The following is a 15,909-nucleotide window of genomic DNA, read 5'->3' as shown; positions in this document are numbered from 1 at the left end:
GTCTCCATCAGTTCCAATATCCTGAGGCCCCAATCACCTGCAAGGGTAAGTTAAGGCAGATTTCACTGGGAAGTCCTGTATGCTGAATGTACCCCAGGCTGAGGATGCAGGCAAGTATTTCTAGGCTGGTAGCATTCTCAATCAGGATTTGTAATCAGTCCTTTGATTTGTCATCAAAGCAAAGGTGGACCACTGTACATATACTAATTTTTTTCCTCCAATGTCCTAGTTTTCATTATGCCTTGAAATATTTGAGACTTTTATTATTTCTTGCTATTGCATGCAATCTGATTGCCATCGCAGTTTGTGAGAAGGTTATTTCCCATAATTTCCCCCAGATCAATCCAGTGCTCTACAGCTGATTATCTGTAACTCAATATACCATTTCCAATATCATGACTTTTACATTTTATTATTCTTATTTTTGGAGCGCACCTATGGGGGAAAACCGACCAGTATTAATGTTTAAAAACAAAATTGTGCTTTCATTGAAACCACTGTTTCATCTGTGGGTAAGACAATTTACAAATTTTTAAAATTTGGCATTGAAAGTTTTCCGGATAACAGAGCTAGCTTAACTTTCCCCTCCCGAAGTTCCCCTAACTACCTCCAACTCCGAGAGCTGCCCTAACATTTCCCCCACTTGTTCGCTCACTCCCTTTTCCTCTTCAACTCCATGTACTATACGCTCCCCAGTACTGGAGCATGTACTGGAGGAGACTGCTGGAGCGAGAGGCTGGAAAATGTAACTCCGAATTTCCTACAATCTCAGCTCCACTTTCTCCGGTGCTCCCGCCCGGGGCTGCAGCCTTGTTATTGTCACGTGGCTACGGGCGACCGGGACCTGTAGCCTATGGGCGCGCACCGGCCACAGCACGCCCCGCCCCCCCCAACTCCGCCGGGCCGGGACCTGGCGCTCCGCTGCAGGGAGGCGGAGAAAAAGTTTCTTTTACGGGCAAGAAGGGGTTTCGGCGCGCCGACGCAGCTCGTACTGCCACTCTGCTGCCGCGGGCCGGGTTGTGTTTTGTTTGTTTGTTCCCCTCACGCCGCTCCGGGGCATGAGAGGGCTTCGCGACGGGGAGTAAAAGAAAGGCGTTTACCTGGGAGCGCGAGAGGAGGGCGCGCACACGCGGCCCGGAGCGCGGACGGCCGCTGTCGGCTGCAAGTTTGTGCCGGGCTCCGAATGCGCGCCCGCTGCGGAGCGCAGGGCCGAGCGAGAGGCCGCGGGACCGCGATGGGCGCGCCGACTGTCCGCGCGCCCGCCGCGGCGCTGGGGTTGCTGCTGTGCGCGGTGCTGGGGCGCGCGGGCCCGGTCGAGGGTGGCCGCCGCGGGCTCACAGCTGAGCGCCTGTGTCCCGCTCCCTGCCGCTGCCTCGGGGAGCTGCTGGACTGCAGTCGCCAGCGGCTGGTGCGCCTTCCCGAGCCGCTCCCACCCTGGGTCGCTCGGCTGTAAGTAGTCGTCCCGTGTGGGGTGTAGGGGCCGCGCGAGATTCTGGAGAGCCGGCCAGGGGCCCGGGCGCTGGGCGCTGGGCGCGCAGCAGCTTTTTCCAGGGCAGCTTCTCCTGGCCCAGGCCTCGAGCGGCGCGCCGTGGGGATGGAAAAGGAGCCGTCGGCACCTCGGTCTCCTTTCCCCAGTGCCTTGCGGGGCGTTCAGGTGTGGGCCCTTGGTGCGCCCAGCCTGGGCGCAGATGGGCGACGGGAGGGAAGCACTGACAACGCCGGGACGTCAGGTCTGCGTTCTGCGCCTGGAGCTTTCCTAGGGGGCTCAAATGCGCGCCCCTGCCTGGCCTGGAGAGGTAGCAACGTGCGGACTCCCGGAGTTCGCAGTTCTCCCTCTGAGTGTATGATCCTGTGGCCCCACTGAGTTTCTAACTGCTTCGGGCCCTTTTCCTGTTCCAAACCAGTCTTTTTAGGCGCTCCTTTCATTCGGGAACCCCCCTCGACAGAGTTGGGGCACTGTCCAAGCAAGCTATGGTAGACATTCTTTTGTTGTTCTTTCCCCTGTGCTTAATTTCACTTTAGGAAACTCCATAAATCCCCCTCCTCGACCACGTCGTAGCACATCCTCGTTCCGGTAAGAAGTTGGCAAGACTGATCAATAGATGTGGAAAGGAAGGAACTAGAGTTTTCAGAACCAAGGGCGTGATTTCTGTAGCTTCTCAACGCCCAGACAGTTTAGGAGACATTGCTGGGTACTGTTATGGAAGTTTGGGGATGCTGACTGTGAATTCCGAAAACCAGAAATCACTGCCAACTGCGCACAAGAACAGGGGAGAAAGCTTAGTTGAGTTGGAAAGGCTGATTCTTTGCAAATGTCATTTCCTTATTCTTTCCCAGCCCTATTTTGTTAAAATTGGAGGACTCGTGTAATATGTAAACAAATAGTTGAAACTTGTGTTTCTTTGTTTCTTTCTTAAAAGAAGTAAAAGTGCAGTCCATCTTTAGTCCTTAAGTGTGGGCCTAGCAGAACTGCAATGAAAATTCGAAGTTTTTAAACAATTCCTAGTAGACTACCCTAATGTCCTAATAAGAGTGATAGAAAGAAATTGTGTTTTTAAATCATTGTGCTAATCAGCATTTTTATTTGTGAACTGTAGAATTGTTGACCATCAAAAGCCTATTCTTTGTGTGTGTTAATAAACCTTGGTTTAGTAAAAAAGTAGATTGGAGAGTTTTAGATTGATATTTAATCTCGCATCACGGGCTGTTTTATTAGGTAGTTTTTTATTACAATTGAAGTAGGAGATAAGGGCTTTAACCTAAAGCAGAAAGACTTTCAATTAGTTGTGGCTAATTCTGTTCAATTGCCCCTTGTGGAGGTCATGCTGCCTTATTCATGAAATGTGAATGGCTCTATTGATGACATATGGAACTGAACATTTGAATGACTGGGGGTGAACACCTATGAATAATAGAGGGATGAGAAAAAAGAAAATGAATACAGTAGTGCTTCCTGGGGTATGTTTAGAAAGGCTTGGATCATTCACAAATCTAACGTATATTCAATAGTTTCTCAATATCAAGTGGTCTCTTGGATCGTGCAATATATAGTATTTTGTGAATTTGGATGTCTTTAAAAAACATAACTGTAGTGCTTTGACTAGAAGTTGAGTTAAACCAAAGGGGGTTTGATACCTATTTAAACGTTGTCTTAAAAGTAGCTGACCTAATTAGGATTTTGTTTTGCAGATAAATTGGTGGCACACTAAAAACAAATTACAGTTTATTTGGTTAGCACAATCTTTAATTACATTTCCGCCAGCAGTAAATTGTCTCAATACAAGTCCACATTCCTTAAATGTATGTGAAAATAAGTTCCACTTGTATAAATAAGCATTAGGTCTGTTGTCAGAAGCCCCACTGTGATCACTCATTGGACAGCTCTGTCATTCTTGTACTTGTGTGATTTTTAACCAACTTTGTAGTTGTCACCAAACCATGTGGTCTGAATTCTTTATTGTAAATGTTTCTTTTGTTTGTGCCTAAAGCTCTAGAGGTCTTCTCTCTCCACCTTTGACAGCAGTAGAAAAACACAAGGAATCGAGCTATAACTTCTCTGTTACTTGGTGTTTGTGACAGGAGGCATAGATAGGTGCTTCTTAAATTTTACATTACGAGAAAAGCTTTAGATAGACTGCTTCAGAATTCAGAAGTGAAAAAAATGCATTATGTTTTCTCATATTTTAACTTCCTTTTCTTATGTAATTAAGGTAGTAAAAATTTGCCTTAGGACTAGCCTATGAGAGCACTCACTATTCAGAAAACATTTAGTGTCTGTCTTTTGTTTTAATTGTTGAATTTACAAGTTAAAAAAACCAGTCTTTCTATTTATTATACATGTGTGTTTATTTTTTCACTTTATTCAGTTGTAATTTATTTCCATAGAAACCACACGTATGAAAAGTTGAATAGTTTGAGCAATAATATTGTAGTTAGTTCACCTTTCAAAAAGTAACTTCTAATACTTTAATGGAAGTGGCTCTTAAAACAGTAGTCATTTGAAGGTTGCTTACAACTGCCTTGAAAGGCAGACTTGAGTTTACATCTAGAGTTTGTGCTTACAGAGAGTACTGAACCTAAAGAGGAGTGCTTCTTCCAATATGTTACTTAGTCAAAACAGGGAAAAGTTGCTCAATTGCCAATGAGAGCTTCAAGTAATATTAAAATCTCACTGGAATTTCAGAATTATTTATTGTATCACAGAGAAATGTTTGATTTAGCAGGGCTCAGACACAAAAAGTATGAAAGGTGCTTTCTGCTGATGGGATTTCTTTAGTGTTCGCCTGTTGGAAATTCTTTGGTTGGTACCAGAATTGGGGCTGGGGTAGGGGTAATAGTCCATATGGTTTTCACAGCTGTTTTTCTATATTTTCCAGACTAAAACTTGAACATAGCTGGCTGATTTATGAGTCACTTTGGATCAGTGTCTTAAAACAGCTACAGCCTGGCTTTTTGTTTTTCAGCTTTCCAGATTTCTGCTGAATTAGCAGCTCTGCAGGCCCCAGTGGGATTGATTAAGAAGCTGGGCTGGATTTGCATTTTAAAATTTGACTTGGAAGTCAGATTTCCAAATGCTAAAAGGAAGAAAATGATAGCTGGAACCAAATGTTGTAAATTAATTATTTTCATGTATATTTCTTCTCTTGCTGATATTCAGGAAGAGAGACTTCTCTCCACCATGTAGAGTTTGATTTTTAAGTATTTGGTCAGCTGAGTTCTGGGTAAATAGTTAATACCTCCCTGCCTGACCACCTTTCCCTTTCATTAACCTCACTACCAAAAGTTTTTTAAAAAGGTTTCTTGGTAAAGATGTTCATTAATGGAACTCTAAAAATGAAGAATCTGCTTTCCCTACTGAATGTTATGGGTTTTAAGAAAACATGAGAATTTGTGTTTAATGGTCTAGCCATTAAAACAATATAAGAAAGATTTAGGAAAATGTGACATCCTTTAACTGGAAGGTAATCATTTCTGAAACATAAACTGTATTCAATCTAAATTTAGGTGCATTAAATTTTCATGGCTTTAAGTATTTAGCAGTAAAAGTCACTTAAGGGGTGACGTTTTTTTCTCCCTCATATAATGTGGTTTTAATAGTAGTACACAAAATTCAGGAATGGAAGTGTTGCAATAACTGAAATAGTTAAGGTTGCCAGCTCCTGCTTCTGAATCAGAAGTGAGTGGTCCTCAGCATGTGCACTGTTCTGTGAAGGCAGTTTCTCAAATTTTTAAAGGTCTTTTGTTGGAAATCTCATCCCATTACTGGTTGAAAAAAAGTTAAGCACTCGACCTCTTTTCTCACAGGATTGCTCTGTGAAATAATCCTTAAAATGAAGTGAAGAGTGTGGTTTCAGTTTTTCTAATTAAAAAGAAAATCTCCAGTATTAAATGTAAATGCTATTTGGTTCTCCCTTTCCTTTTAAAACTTGAAACAATAGGGGATGCAGTTTTATGCTGGTTCAATGTTTAGTTAAGTGAGTCCAAGTGAGATTTTTTGTTGACTCAGGCTACCTCCCAGGTGAAGGACTCTTTTCCTTGGTTGTTTTTTAAACCCTGTGGGAAATGTGTGACTGTCTGTGGTGCTAAAAGCACACAGGTTTTGTTTGAATCCTAACGTGAGTTGTTGGGCTCACGGTTTCCTTGATGAACTCCAGATGGACCTGAGCTGGGTTTGTGAGGGAAAGTGTCTGGCTCCAGCGTGGTGAGCATGCACAGCAGTGGTTGTAATTGCAGGATTTTTATAGTTTAAAGACTGTGCCAGATTTTTTTCATGTTATAACTCTACCAGAACAAATCTACTCATGTCTGTTACTGTCTGGTAGGTCTTGAGGCAAACATGTTTCAAATAAAACCTTTGCAGATTTTTTTTTTTTAGGTGAAATAGAGAGATCCAGGTTTATTCTCAAAACAAAAATTCAAAGGATCTATGATTTCTAATTGTTACCTAATGGATATGCACTAAGTAACACTGCCTCTCTGGATGTGATTTCTCTGCCTTTTTTTTTTTTCGGTGGAGGGGCGTACTTATGCATACAACAAATGGTTCATGCTTTTCGCCAGTCAAATGTGGTTATTTGAAACTTGGGTTACATAAAATCTTCTTTTTAAACACTGAAAGAATTAATTTAGTAAGAGATGGTTAACCTCTTTCAGTAGGAGAGCTTTAAGCCATACTGTTGTTAGCCTGGTTTTCAGTAGCTGTTCAGCCATTTCATTTTCATTACACCATTTTGAAGGCACATATTCAGTATGTTGACAAATATAAGGACTATAACCAAATATTGGGCAGATTTTGTTTCATAGTTTGAATCTTAAATGCTGAGATGACGTTCTGAGGTAAATGCTGAGATTATTGTGTATGTATGTAGGAGTTTTGTTGTGCTTTTTAAAAAAATAATATACTATGGAAATTGTTACTATGTTAGGTTGAGACTTTGAGTAAGAAGCAGATTTATTTTAATGATTAAAAAAAATCTGATCACAAAGGTCTATACACTCTACTTAACTTTGATAGGTACTTGATATGACTTAAATTATACATTATATTACCAGATATTGAGATTTGGGGAATATAGGAAAGCATAGGGTTCTGTTGGTTTTCTTTCTGTCTCTCTGTCTCTCTCTTTCGCGCACACACACATATACACACACACACACACACACAAAATGGCGCTTTAAATAATTTGGTGCCTTAACCCAGAGAAACAAATGTGTGAAAAGCAATTTTTATTTTGTTTGACTATAATAAGGACACTGATGCTTAATTTTATGATAATAACAAGGTTTCTGGAGAGGTTTTACTTTCAGCAACCTGCCTAATTAGCCACTTCATAAGCCATGACTTCATCATATCAAGTTGGAAGTGAGGAGATGGTAGGGGATGGGGAAGGTGAAGCAAAACAACCAACTCACAAAAGATCAGTTCACCCTGTGCCAAAAAACATCTCCTAAAACATTTGTGGGTTTAAAGCATTTGAATCTGCCAGCCTCCTAAACTAATTTTGTCCTCAGAGTTTGTATTTTTGAGTTGGGCATTTTGGTTACCATCTGGTTTTATGGACAGGATGGACCAATTATTTCTTACGTTGTCACTAGTGTTGACAGAGGTATTTCACAGATCCAGTCTGCCTCGTACATCAGTAAGTGCTATTAGTGATTTTTAAAAACTACTTATAATTTTATTTTTGTTTTCTCATAGGGACTTAAGTCACAACAGATTGTCTTTCATCAAGGCAAGTTCCCTGAGCCACCTTCAAAGCCTTCGAGAAGTGTGAGTCTTAGTTATTTTCTATTTGAGGTTTGAATAAAATATACTACCCAGGACACTACTTAATTATAAAGAACATTTGGATTACAATAAGTTATTTAAAACTGTTAACTTGGGAGGTGTCTTCAAATAATTTTAAAAAGTTTTCACCTCTATGATTACAGATTATCTAATCAGCTTTTCTCCCCCCCTCTTTTTTTGGGCATTTTTAGGAAACTGAACAACAATGAATTGGAGACCATTCCAAATCTAGGACCAGTCTCAGCAAATGTTACACTTCTCTCCTTGTAAGTGAATGAACGTTAGCAGGATTTCGCATGTATGTTTGCAGGGATCACGGGTAGCAGTTACATATGGGCTAGAGTGAGGACCTTACAAGCAGAATACGAATACTTCCCCCAGCAGATAATGGAGAAGTGTTCTTCAAATTGGTTGACTTGTTTTCCATCCCTCCTTTCTCACTCCTAATTTTGAAGTATTATTGTAACAACACACTTTTTAAACTTTGCTATCTTTGCTGAACTGATCTCTGAGATTCAGAGAAGCCACCTTCATCCCATGGAGCATGGAGACATGTATTTGATTGTATTCTTTAGACTAGGACTTGAACTCAGGTATTACTTAATGGTTGGCATGGGAGCTGTGGATTAGATATTATTACATGGTTACTAGTGGAGAATGATTGCAGTTGTTTTGTGAGGCGAAATGGGAGTTATTAATAAGGCATTGGAGTATCCTCTTTTAAGTGCAGTGCCTGCAGTGGAAATCAGGGTTCAGAAACATCATATTAAAATATGAGCTTTATACGGTGAAAGTTAAATATGTGATTGAAGTTAGAAATACCATTGCACGTTATTTTACAAAATAAAATTAACATTCTGTTAAATTTGCTCTATGTTTAGGGCAGATGACATGTTTATATTCATGCACTGAAGATGTTTTGGAATAATTTTGACTTTTCAGCATTTAAAGGTAGCATTTAGAATGTGCATGGTTTAATTTTTAAAATTAAGTAATTCACTACCTTAATCTTGACTAATTTAAAAATGTGTTTAACCCACTGAACTTAAAAATGTTTTCCTCCTTTAAGCAACTTAAGAAAAAAACCCACCATTGTTAGGCAATTCTGGGAAAGGTGTTGGGAGGGTCGAAATTATACAGTAAATTTCAGGAAAGCTGTTCAATTAATTAAAGTGATCACTACCCAATTGCTTACATCTGGTGATTTATAGAGGTTTGTTTTCACTCAGGGCCCAGGTCAGCTAAGTCACTGCTGCAGCCGCTGTGTCTCCTTTCCTCTGTTTGAGTAAGAACTAAGTGACATTTGATACTGATGTGGTTTTTCCAAAGATCAGAAACAGAAAGGAATGAAAGAAAAAGCAGTTGGTATTTGACAAATAAACACTGAATTTAAAAAACATTTTTGTGCTAGCATTAATACCTGTTTTCTTTGCCTTTCACAATTGCTTAAAATTGTGGAGTCTAAATAAAGCACTGGTTTTGGTAACTTAAACATCTTTAGCTACTCTCGTTTGACCAATGAGGCCTTTTGAAATCCCAGAGAATGCCACTTGCCCCTTCTGTCCTTGCCCTGTGTATTGGCAGGTTCTGTAAGCATGTTCAAGAGTCTTGAGGGGGTCATTGCATGCTTCATGGCGAAGAGGGTTTGAGTGGAGTTTCAGAACCTGGGTAGGGTGGGGATAACAATCTCCTTGGCATGGTATATAGAGGTAAAAGCATAAGAACTTGTAAGGAAATTAGACAGTTCTGTTGGAAATAAATAACCTAGTGATTTCATGCTTTAAATCTATAATTTGTAATTAGAAGACTGAAATGAAATAAGGAAAGTTAGAAACCTTCTAAATTTGAACTCGCCTTCGCATTCTTGTTTGTGTTTCACTTTAGTGAGTGCTGAATAATCTTTTTTGAATTTGAATAATCTCACTTTCTTTCCCCTTAATTTGCCCTAGTACATCTAACCAGGGGTTGCTTTGTCCATCTATCTAATGATAAATCCCATTTATTACATAGACCACATAGAATCTGTGAACAGTAATTTATATAGGTAGTTATTCAATATGGATCATGAAAAATTGTTTTCACACCTATGAAATATCTTGAAAAATGTATTTCTCTAGCTGTTTTCTACAAATGTTTTGTTTTCTCCTGTAGGCGTCTTTGGATATGGCAATACACAATCGTTGTTTCTAAAGCACTATTAATTTCTGCCTTGCATAGGGTGGAACATTTTCTTTTATATATAAGCACTTGAAAATAAATAATCAGAGCTAGAAGTCAGTGCATTTACATTTCTGAAATTTCAAAAAAATGGTTAAACCATATAACATGGCTCAGATTGGAAACTTGCTGTAGCACCACAATTAAATCCTATATGTTTCAAAGTAGTTCTTAGGCTTATTTAACTTTATCCTATAAAGTTTTTGTTGTTATTGTTGTTTTTTACAGTTTGTGGAACAAATAATTTTTCTGGGTAATTTGCTCAAGTTAAATAATTTTAAAATGTATTTTTTAAAAAGGAAAAATACAGTCTTGAGCTCCAACTGATTTCGTATCAGTATTCCATACTGTTGCTGCTCTGTGCAGTAACCCCCCAGCTGGAGGGCTGTATGCAGAGAAGACTGTGTCTGGTAAGACCTTCCTCTTCTCTCAGCTGCAGGGGCCAGGAGATGGTGTCCCATGTCCGGAGATGAATTTATTTAGGGACCAGTTCTGACAATGTCAAGGAAACCTGACAAGATGCCAGGTCTTGGGGTGATGGTTGGATGATCATTGATGATCGTCCCCATTAACAAAGCTCATCTCTTAACATTTTTAGGGATTTTTCAGAATAAAATAAAAACCTGAATAGAGTTGATTTTCTTTGAACCCCACACAGCACTAGCTCAGAAGTCAACTGGTAAGCTAAGGGCAAGACGTACTTTGTGTTTTTGTTCATCATTCTCTCAATTTCCTAGTCATGGCAGGATGGTATATTTTAGGAGAGGAAATGGAATAATCTTTGGAGTGAAAATATTTTGAAGCAAAACTGTTCATCTGGCATAAGTGAGTTGTGTTTAGCATATATGATAGTTCTAGTTTCCTGTGACGTGGCCTGAGCTGCTGAAGCAGTGGACATTTTTGAAACCTGTCACCTGGATTAGGGTCTGGTTTGAATTCATGAGTTGCATGACATTATTTTTGAATAAAAGAGGCCTTAGTGGTCATTGGCTAGAGCTAGTTAAGTCTTAGTCTTGACATTGATGGTTTATACAATATAGCCCAACATACAGATACTTGCCTGGTGACATAGAGCTAAAAAGGTTTAGGTCAGTGAATCCGACAGGCACCTAGAGTACTTGTTAAAAATGTAGATTTCCTGACCCTGTCCCTAGAGACTCTAAATTAATGGGTTTGGGTGGGGCCCAAGAACATTTGTTTTAACACATCTACCTTGCTGATTCTAATCAGAAATAGCATAAATACTTCTTGAATTACCAGTAAAGTTTATCATAATCAAATAAACCTTTTCTCATTATTTCTTATCTCAAAGGTAGAACATTTCTCCCAAGTTCATAATATATTATTTTTCCAGAGATGACATTGGTATCCTTTCAGAGAAGTTGTTACAAAAATTGATCACCTTCCTGGGAAGGACCCCAGAAATGTGTGCTTGGCCAACGGCAATCCACTGAAGAGATTTCCAGCAGAGCAGGGTGATCAGATTTGCTATTTGGAAGTGTTGCTCTGGCTTTAGTGTGGAGAATGGCTTGGAGGTGGCGAGAGGGTGGTTGTGATGAGAAAACCACTGCAGTCGGCCAGGAGAGGTGATGGGACTGTTCTTCTGCAGTGCAGCTCTGGTCACGTCAGTACAACAGGGACTAAAACCAAAGCTCAAGTCAGATGGTTCAGAATTAATTGCTGGCTCTTCTCTATGTGACCCTGGACAAGTTACCGTCTGTGTTTCCTCATCTATCAGTATGAAGAATAATAATATTGCCCACCTCAGAAGGTTGTCATGAGGATCTGGAGAGAGAATACAGGTAAAACGAGCTGGCATATGCTCAGTGCTCAGGGAATATGAGCTGTGATCATGATGAGGATCATTCATGCAACTAAAGGTGATTGAATAAACAGTGCCAGGCTCTGTTGTAAGTGCTGGGAACACAGCAGTGAACAAAGCCAACACACTCCCTCTTATCAGGAAGCTTCCGTTCTAGTGAGGGGTGAGAAAAAAATCAGTAAACCAATTTTAACGGAAAACTTCAGGTTTGTTTTTTTTTGATAAATGCTCTGAAGGAAAAGGAAAAAGGACAAAGGGACAGAGAGCTCTGGCAGTTGCCCTTGAATGTGGTCAGGGAAGACTTCTTTCTGAGTATTTACCAAATCTTACTGGGTATTGTTTTAGGGCTGAGATTCAACAGTGAACAAAACAGATAAAAATCTCTGCCCTCCTCGTGGTGACCCTCTCATGGAAGGAGAAAGACAAAAAATAAAGTAAATAAGAAATGGTCAGAAGATGAGAAGTGCTAGAGAGAAAAATAAAGCAGAAAGGAGGTATGCGAGAGTGATGGAAGAGGGGTTTACAGTTTTAGACGGAATGCATGGAGGGCCTCGCTAGGAAGGCAACACTTGAATCAGGGTCTGATGGTGGGAGAGGGAGTCATGTTAGGGCATCCTGGTGGTGGCAGGGGGGCCATCTCCTTCACCCTCCCTTCCCTGTCCCGGCCATCTTGCCTTGTATATCCAACTGTTACATGGTAATGAAATGATTTTGTTTTAATTTTCTCCTCTCCTGTAATTTGAGGCCTCTGTGGCTGACTCTTGTTTTTCCCAGCACTTAATGCAGGTGTATGGCATGTAGTTGGTGCTTAATGAGTATATGAATTAAGGAATATTTATGGAACAGCCTCATAATTCTAAGCAGTTAGCATAATTCAAAAAAATCTTCTATAAACTTAGTTTATACCGGTGACTAAAAATTTACAGTGGAGACAAAGCATACGTATATTTTACTTAATTTGTGTTCAACTCTGCATGCTTAGTAAAAAAAATAAAAAATAAAAATAGTAAATTATAACAACAGCAATAATTATTAAAAGAAGGAAAAAAGAACAAGAGAAATAATTTAAGTAGTATAAGGATTTAGCTTACCACTGTAGTCTGTGAGCACGTGCCCTGGAGTGTGTGTGAAATGAAAGTGTGTGGGAAATAAAAACCCACTTTCCCATTTCCCTTTCAAAGTGAATATCTCGGCCCACTGAGGATGACTTTGGTCTTCAGATTACAGATTATTTAACCCTTGTGTCCAACACACATAGGAACTACATCAGGTCCCTTTTCCTACGAGATCTGATGTGATTTATGTGCCACAGAGAACAATCTGGGTGGTAGGGAGTAGGGAGTATGAGCAGTTTGTGTGGCATGAACAATAGTCATTGTAGAATTCTGAGAAGGGTGGTAACTTTTCCTTTTTTCTTCAGTTTTGAAACTCCCACTAGTATAGTCTGAATAGTTCTCCAGTGACTTTTGTCACACATCTCATTCCAGGGTAGGACTCATATCTTAATTGAGCTTTCAAACCCCTCAGCACAGACTAGACCCAGTCTAGTCTCTGGCACTTAGGAGATGCTCATTAAATATCTGAGTGGACGGGAGAGATCGTGGACCCTTGTGTAGGGAGACCTGAGCTAGGAATGGGGCACACAGGTTTTTGTCTTATCTCACACTAATGATCTGTCTGACCTCAGGCAAAGTTAATTAACTCTTTGTTTGTCTGTAAAAACAGTGTAAGATGTCTCCATCTATCTCATCTGGTTCCGGTGAAGGATCAAATGGCATGATGTACAAGAAAGGGCTCTGAAAAGTGTGAGCAGCAGCAGCTGCTGGGCGTGGCGGAAGAGCAGAGACTTGAGGCAATGGGCCAGCGTGGATTCCTGGACAGGAGGGTCGCCGGAGGAAGGCAGGATTGAGAAACAGTATCCTGGCAGCAGGAGATGAGGGAGGGAGAAAGAACTTCGCATTTGGGGTGAATTTTCAGGAAAACTTTTGTTCTCTTCAGGTAGTTCAGAAAAATTGGTGAGGATTCAATTATAATTAATAACTGAACAACATTTCTAGCCTGAGGGCTTGTGTATCTATAAGGCCGAATTTGAATTTTTCATGCTCAACAACAACACCTACTATGTGCCAAGCACTAGGGAACAAAGAGACATAGGACTTGGCCTTGCCCTCGAGGGGCTTTGAGTAGTGAATAATGGGAAGACAGACAGTAATGAGATACTCCAAGTAGGGTGCTGCCCCGTATGAGAGAGATATGCTTGGGTCTGTCACATGCAGAGCAGATCTGTAGTTTCAGTAATTGTAGAGCGTGAGGGTGACAGGTCCAGAGGAGGTAGGAGACTTGGGTAAATTGGTAGGGTTGCGCTTAGGTGTTTTACAGGTCTGGGAGTCACTGAAGACTTTAAAGCAGGAGGATGAAATAACTGCAGTTCAGTTAAGCACAGAATCTGTTTTTCTCCTTTTTTTCAAATCGTCTTTAAACAGTGTTCATTTTCTAAATGAAGTTCCATAAAGACAAATAAGTAATGTGACTTTGATACTTAACAGTTCTGACTTGCCAAATACCTGTCTGTTATCCATCCATCCTTGGAACTCTTCTGTGTTCTGAGCCCTGCTGTGTTAGGACCACATCTCTTTCCCACAAAGGGACATTGGCCATGGGGTAGGAGACGTTTGAGTATTGCCTTCTGGATGATGAAAAGAGTAGATTTGAACTAGTGGTTAGAAATCTCGACAGTGTTCTGTTATCTAGATACTGAACCCAGCACCATATTAAGTGGGAATTTTATCCATAGGCATGCATTTCTCATTATATTCCAAAACTCAGACTAATAAAATCAGTTTGGGAGACAGTGATTTAAGAAACTATTGCTTGGTTGCATTGCACAGGGTTTATTTAAATAATTCATCAAACTCAGTTTATGACTTTTAAAACTTTGATATTTTAATAGTTCACAATTCAAAGATGCATGTAAGGGAGGCAGGCATTATGCAGGTTTTCAGGTGATGATGTAAATAATTTTGTCACTGCAGCAAAGCTCAGAGATTTTAGTTTTAATTGTTTTTTTTAACCAAAACTTATGGGTCAATATGTTAATTAAAGAAGTTGCGAAGCAGTTTTAATCAAAATTAGAACTTAATTTTCTGGGAATCAAGGAGCTTTGTTCTGATCAAGTGGACATAAACCATATCCCATCTTTACCTGTATCTGGGTATAAATGAACCTATGGAATTTGGTCACTGAAAATGTTATCCCGGAGTGTGTGCCCTGCTGATGTAGATGAATGGACTGTGTCTTCATATGTAAAGGACGTTGCCTTAGGGGGCTCCAACCTTCACCAGTATGAACAAACCAGACATTACTGTGTTTAATAGAAGTAAGCTCATGAAGCTCAAGTCCTACAAAATAAACACATAAGCATCTTACTATGATAAGTTGGATTGTATTGGATTTTAAAATGTTTATATGTGATTTGCACATAAAAGAGAGTTTACTGTACACAGAGCTGGGTTTGTGACAAATACTCTCTAAGTTTATCTTCACATTTTCTTGGAAACCAGTCCCCACAATACAAATTTGCAAGGTTTGTGAATGCTCAATGTAGAATGGCTGTATTTGAAATATAAATTCGTGATCGTGTCCTGACTCTTTAAGCCCTCCAGGAATTTCCCATTGCTCTTAGATCGAGAGAAAAATCCTTCTCAAAACATAGAATGCTTTGCATGATCTGAATCTTTGCCCATTGAGCCTCCTCTAGACTCATTGCTCACTTCTAGGAACATGCCAGCTTGTTCTTGCCTCAGGGCCCGTTACACATGCTTTTCCTTCTTTCTCACCTGCCCCCAACTCTCATTAAGTCAAACCTGGGTTTCCCTTATATATTTTCAATGTCCACTTTATTATCATATACGCAGTCACATTTTTCAATTGCATATTTGTGATTCTTTAATGTCCATTTTCCCCACCAGAATGAAACTTCCTAAAAGTTGAGGTCATGCCTATTGTCATCTCCATTGTAACCCTGGCATAATGGTAGACGCTCAGTATGTGTTTGTTAGATGAGTGACGAAACGGATACCCCTGGTTCAAATGGACATATATAGTTAATTGTAGAGGAAACTGCTTAGTTAACCCTTCTGTTCCTGCCTCTTGATTCACACTTACAATTTTCATGAATGAAAGTTGGTTTTTCCAAGGTGATAACATTTTAAGATTTGGCATAGTAACTCTGGGCAACTTTCTTCAGTCTTGGAGCCGATAAAATTGAACCCCAGTTCCTTGAACTTGACCTTCCAGCGTAGTGTGCCCCAAAATCTCCTGTATTGCCAATGTTTATCCTGAACCTACACCATTTTCTCATCCCTTCCCTCAACTTCATGCTAGCCATTTTGATGGCTGCTTTGAAGTATCAAGTGCAGCTTCTTTCAGAGACTTCTCTAAGCTGAATGAGGCTTGTGCTGCCAAGACAGACAAAACAATGAAGCTACTCGTATAGCTAGTTGCTTTTCGTGACTGGGGTGGCAAGACTCAGCATGTGTGTCTATCCTGGACTAGTTCCTTTTCCTCCTTCTCTGCTTTATTT

The 15,909-nt window shown here is 40.2% G+C and overlaps 1 protein-coding gene across 2 annotated transcripts in view; it reads left to right on the top strand.

Moving 5' to 3' along the window:
- Positions 1-931: 931 nt before the first annotated feature.
- Positions 932-15,909, top strand: part of LRIG3 (leucine rich repeats and immunoglobulin like domains 3) — a 46,106-nt gene continuing 31,128 nt past the window's right edge. Inside the window, exons 1-3 of one of the 2 annotated variants that reach the window (XM_081059714.1) lie at positions 932-1,449; positions 7,199-7,270; positions 7,480-7,554. In XM_081059714.1, the coding sequence (XP_080915840.1) occupies positions 1,184-1,449; positions 7,199-7,270; positions 7,480-7,554 (413 nt within the window). In that variant the 5' untranslated portion in view covers positions 932-1,183. The remainder of the gene's footprint in view (positions 1,450-7,198; positions 7,271-7,479; positions 7,555-15,909) is intronic. The other variant, XM_081059715.1, reaches the window with a different exon arrangement.

Source organism: Rhinolophus hipposideros (assembly GCF_964194185.1).
Source record: "Rhinolophus hipposideros genome assembly, chromosome: 9".
Classification (NCBI taxonomy): domain Eukaryota; kingdom Metazoa; phylum Chordata; class Mammalia; order Chiroptera; family Rhinolophidae; genus Rhinolophus; species Rhinolophus hipposideros.
This window is presented reverse-complemented; position numbering and strand designations above follow the sequence as displayed.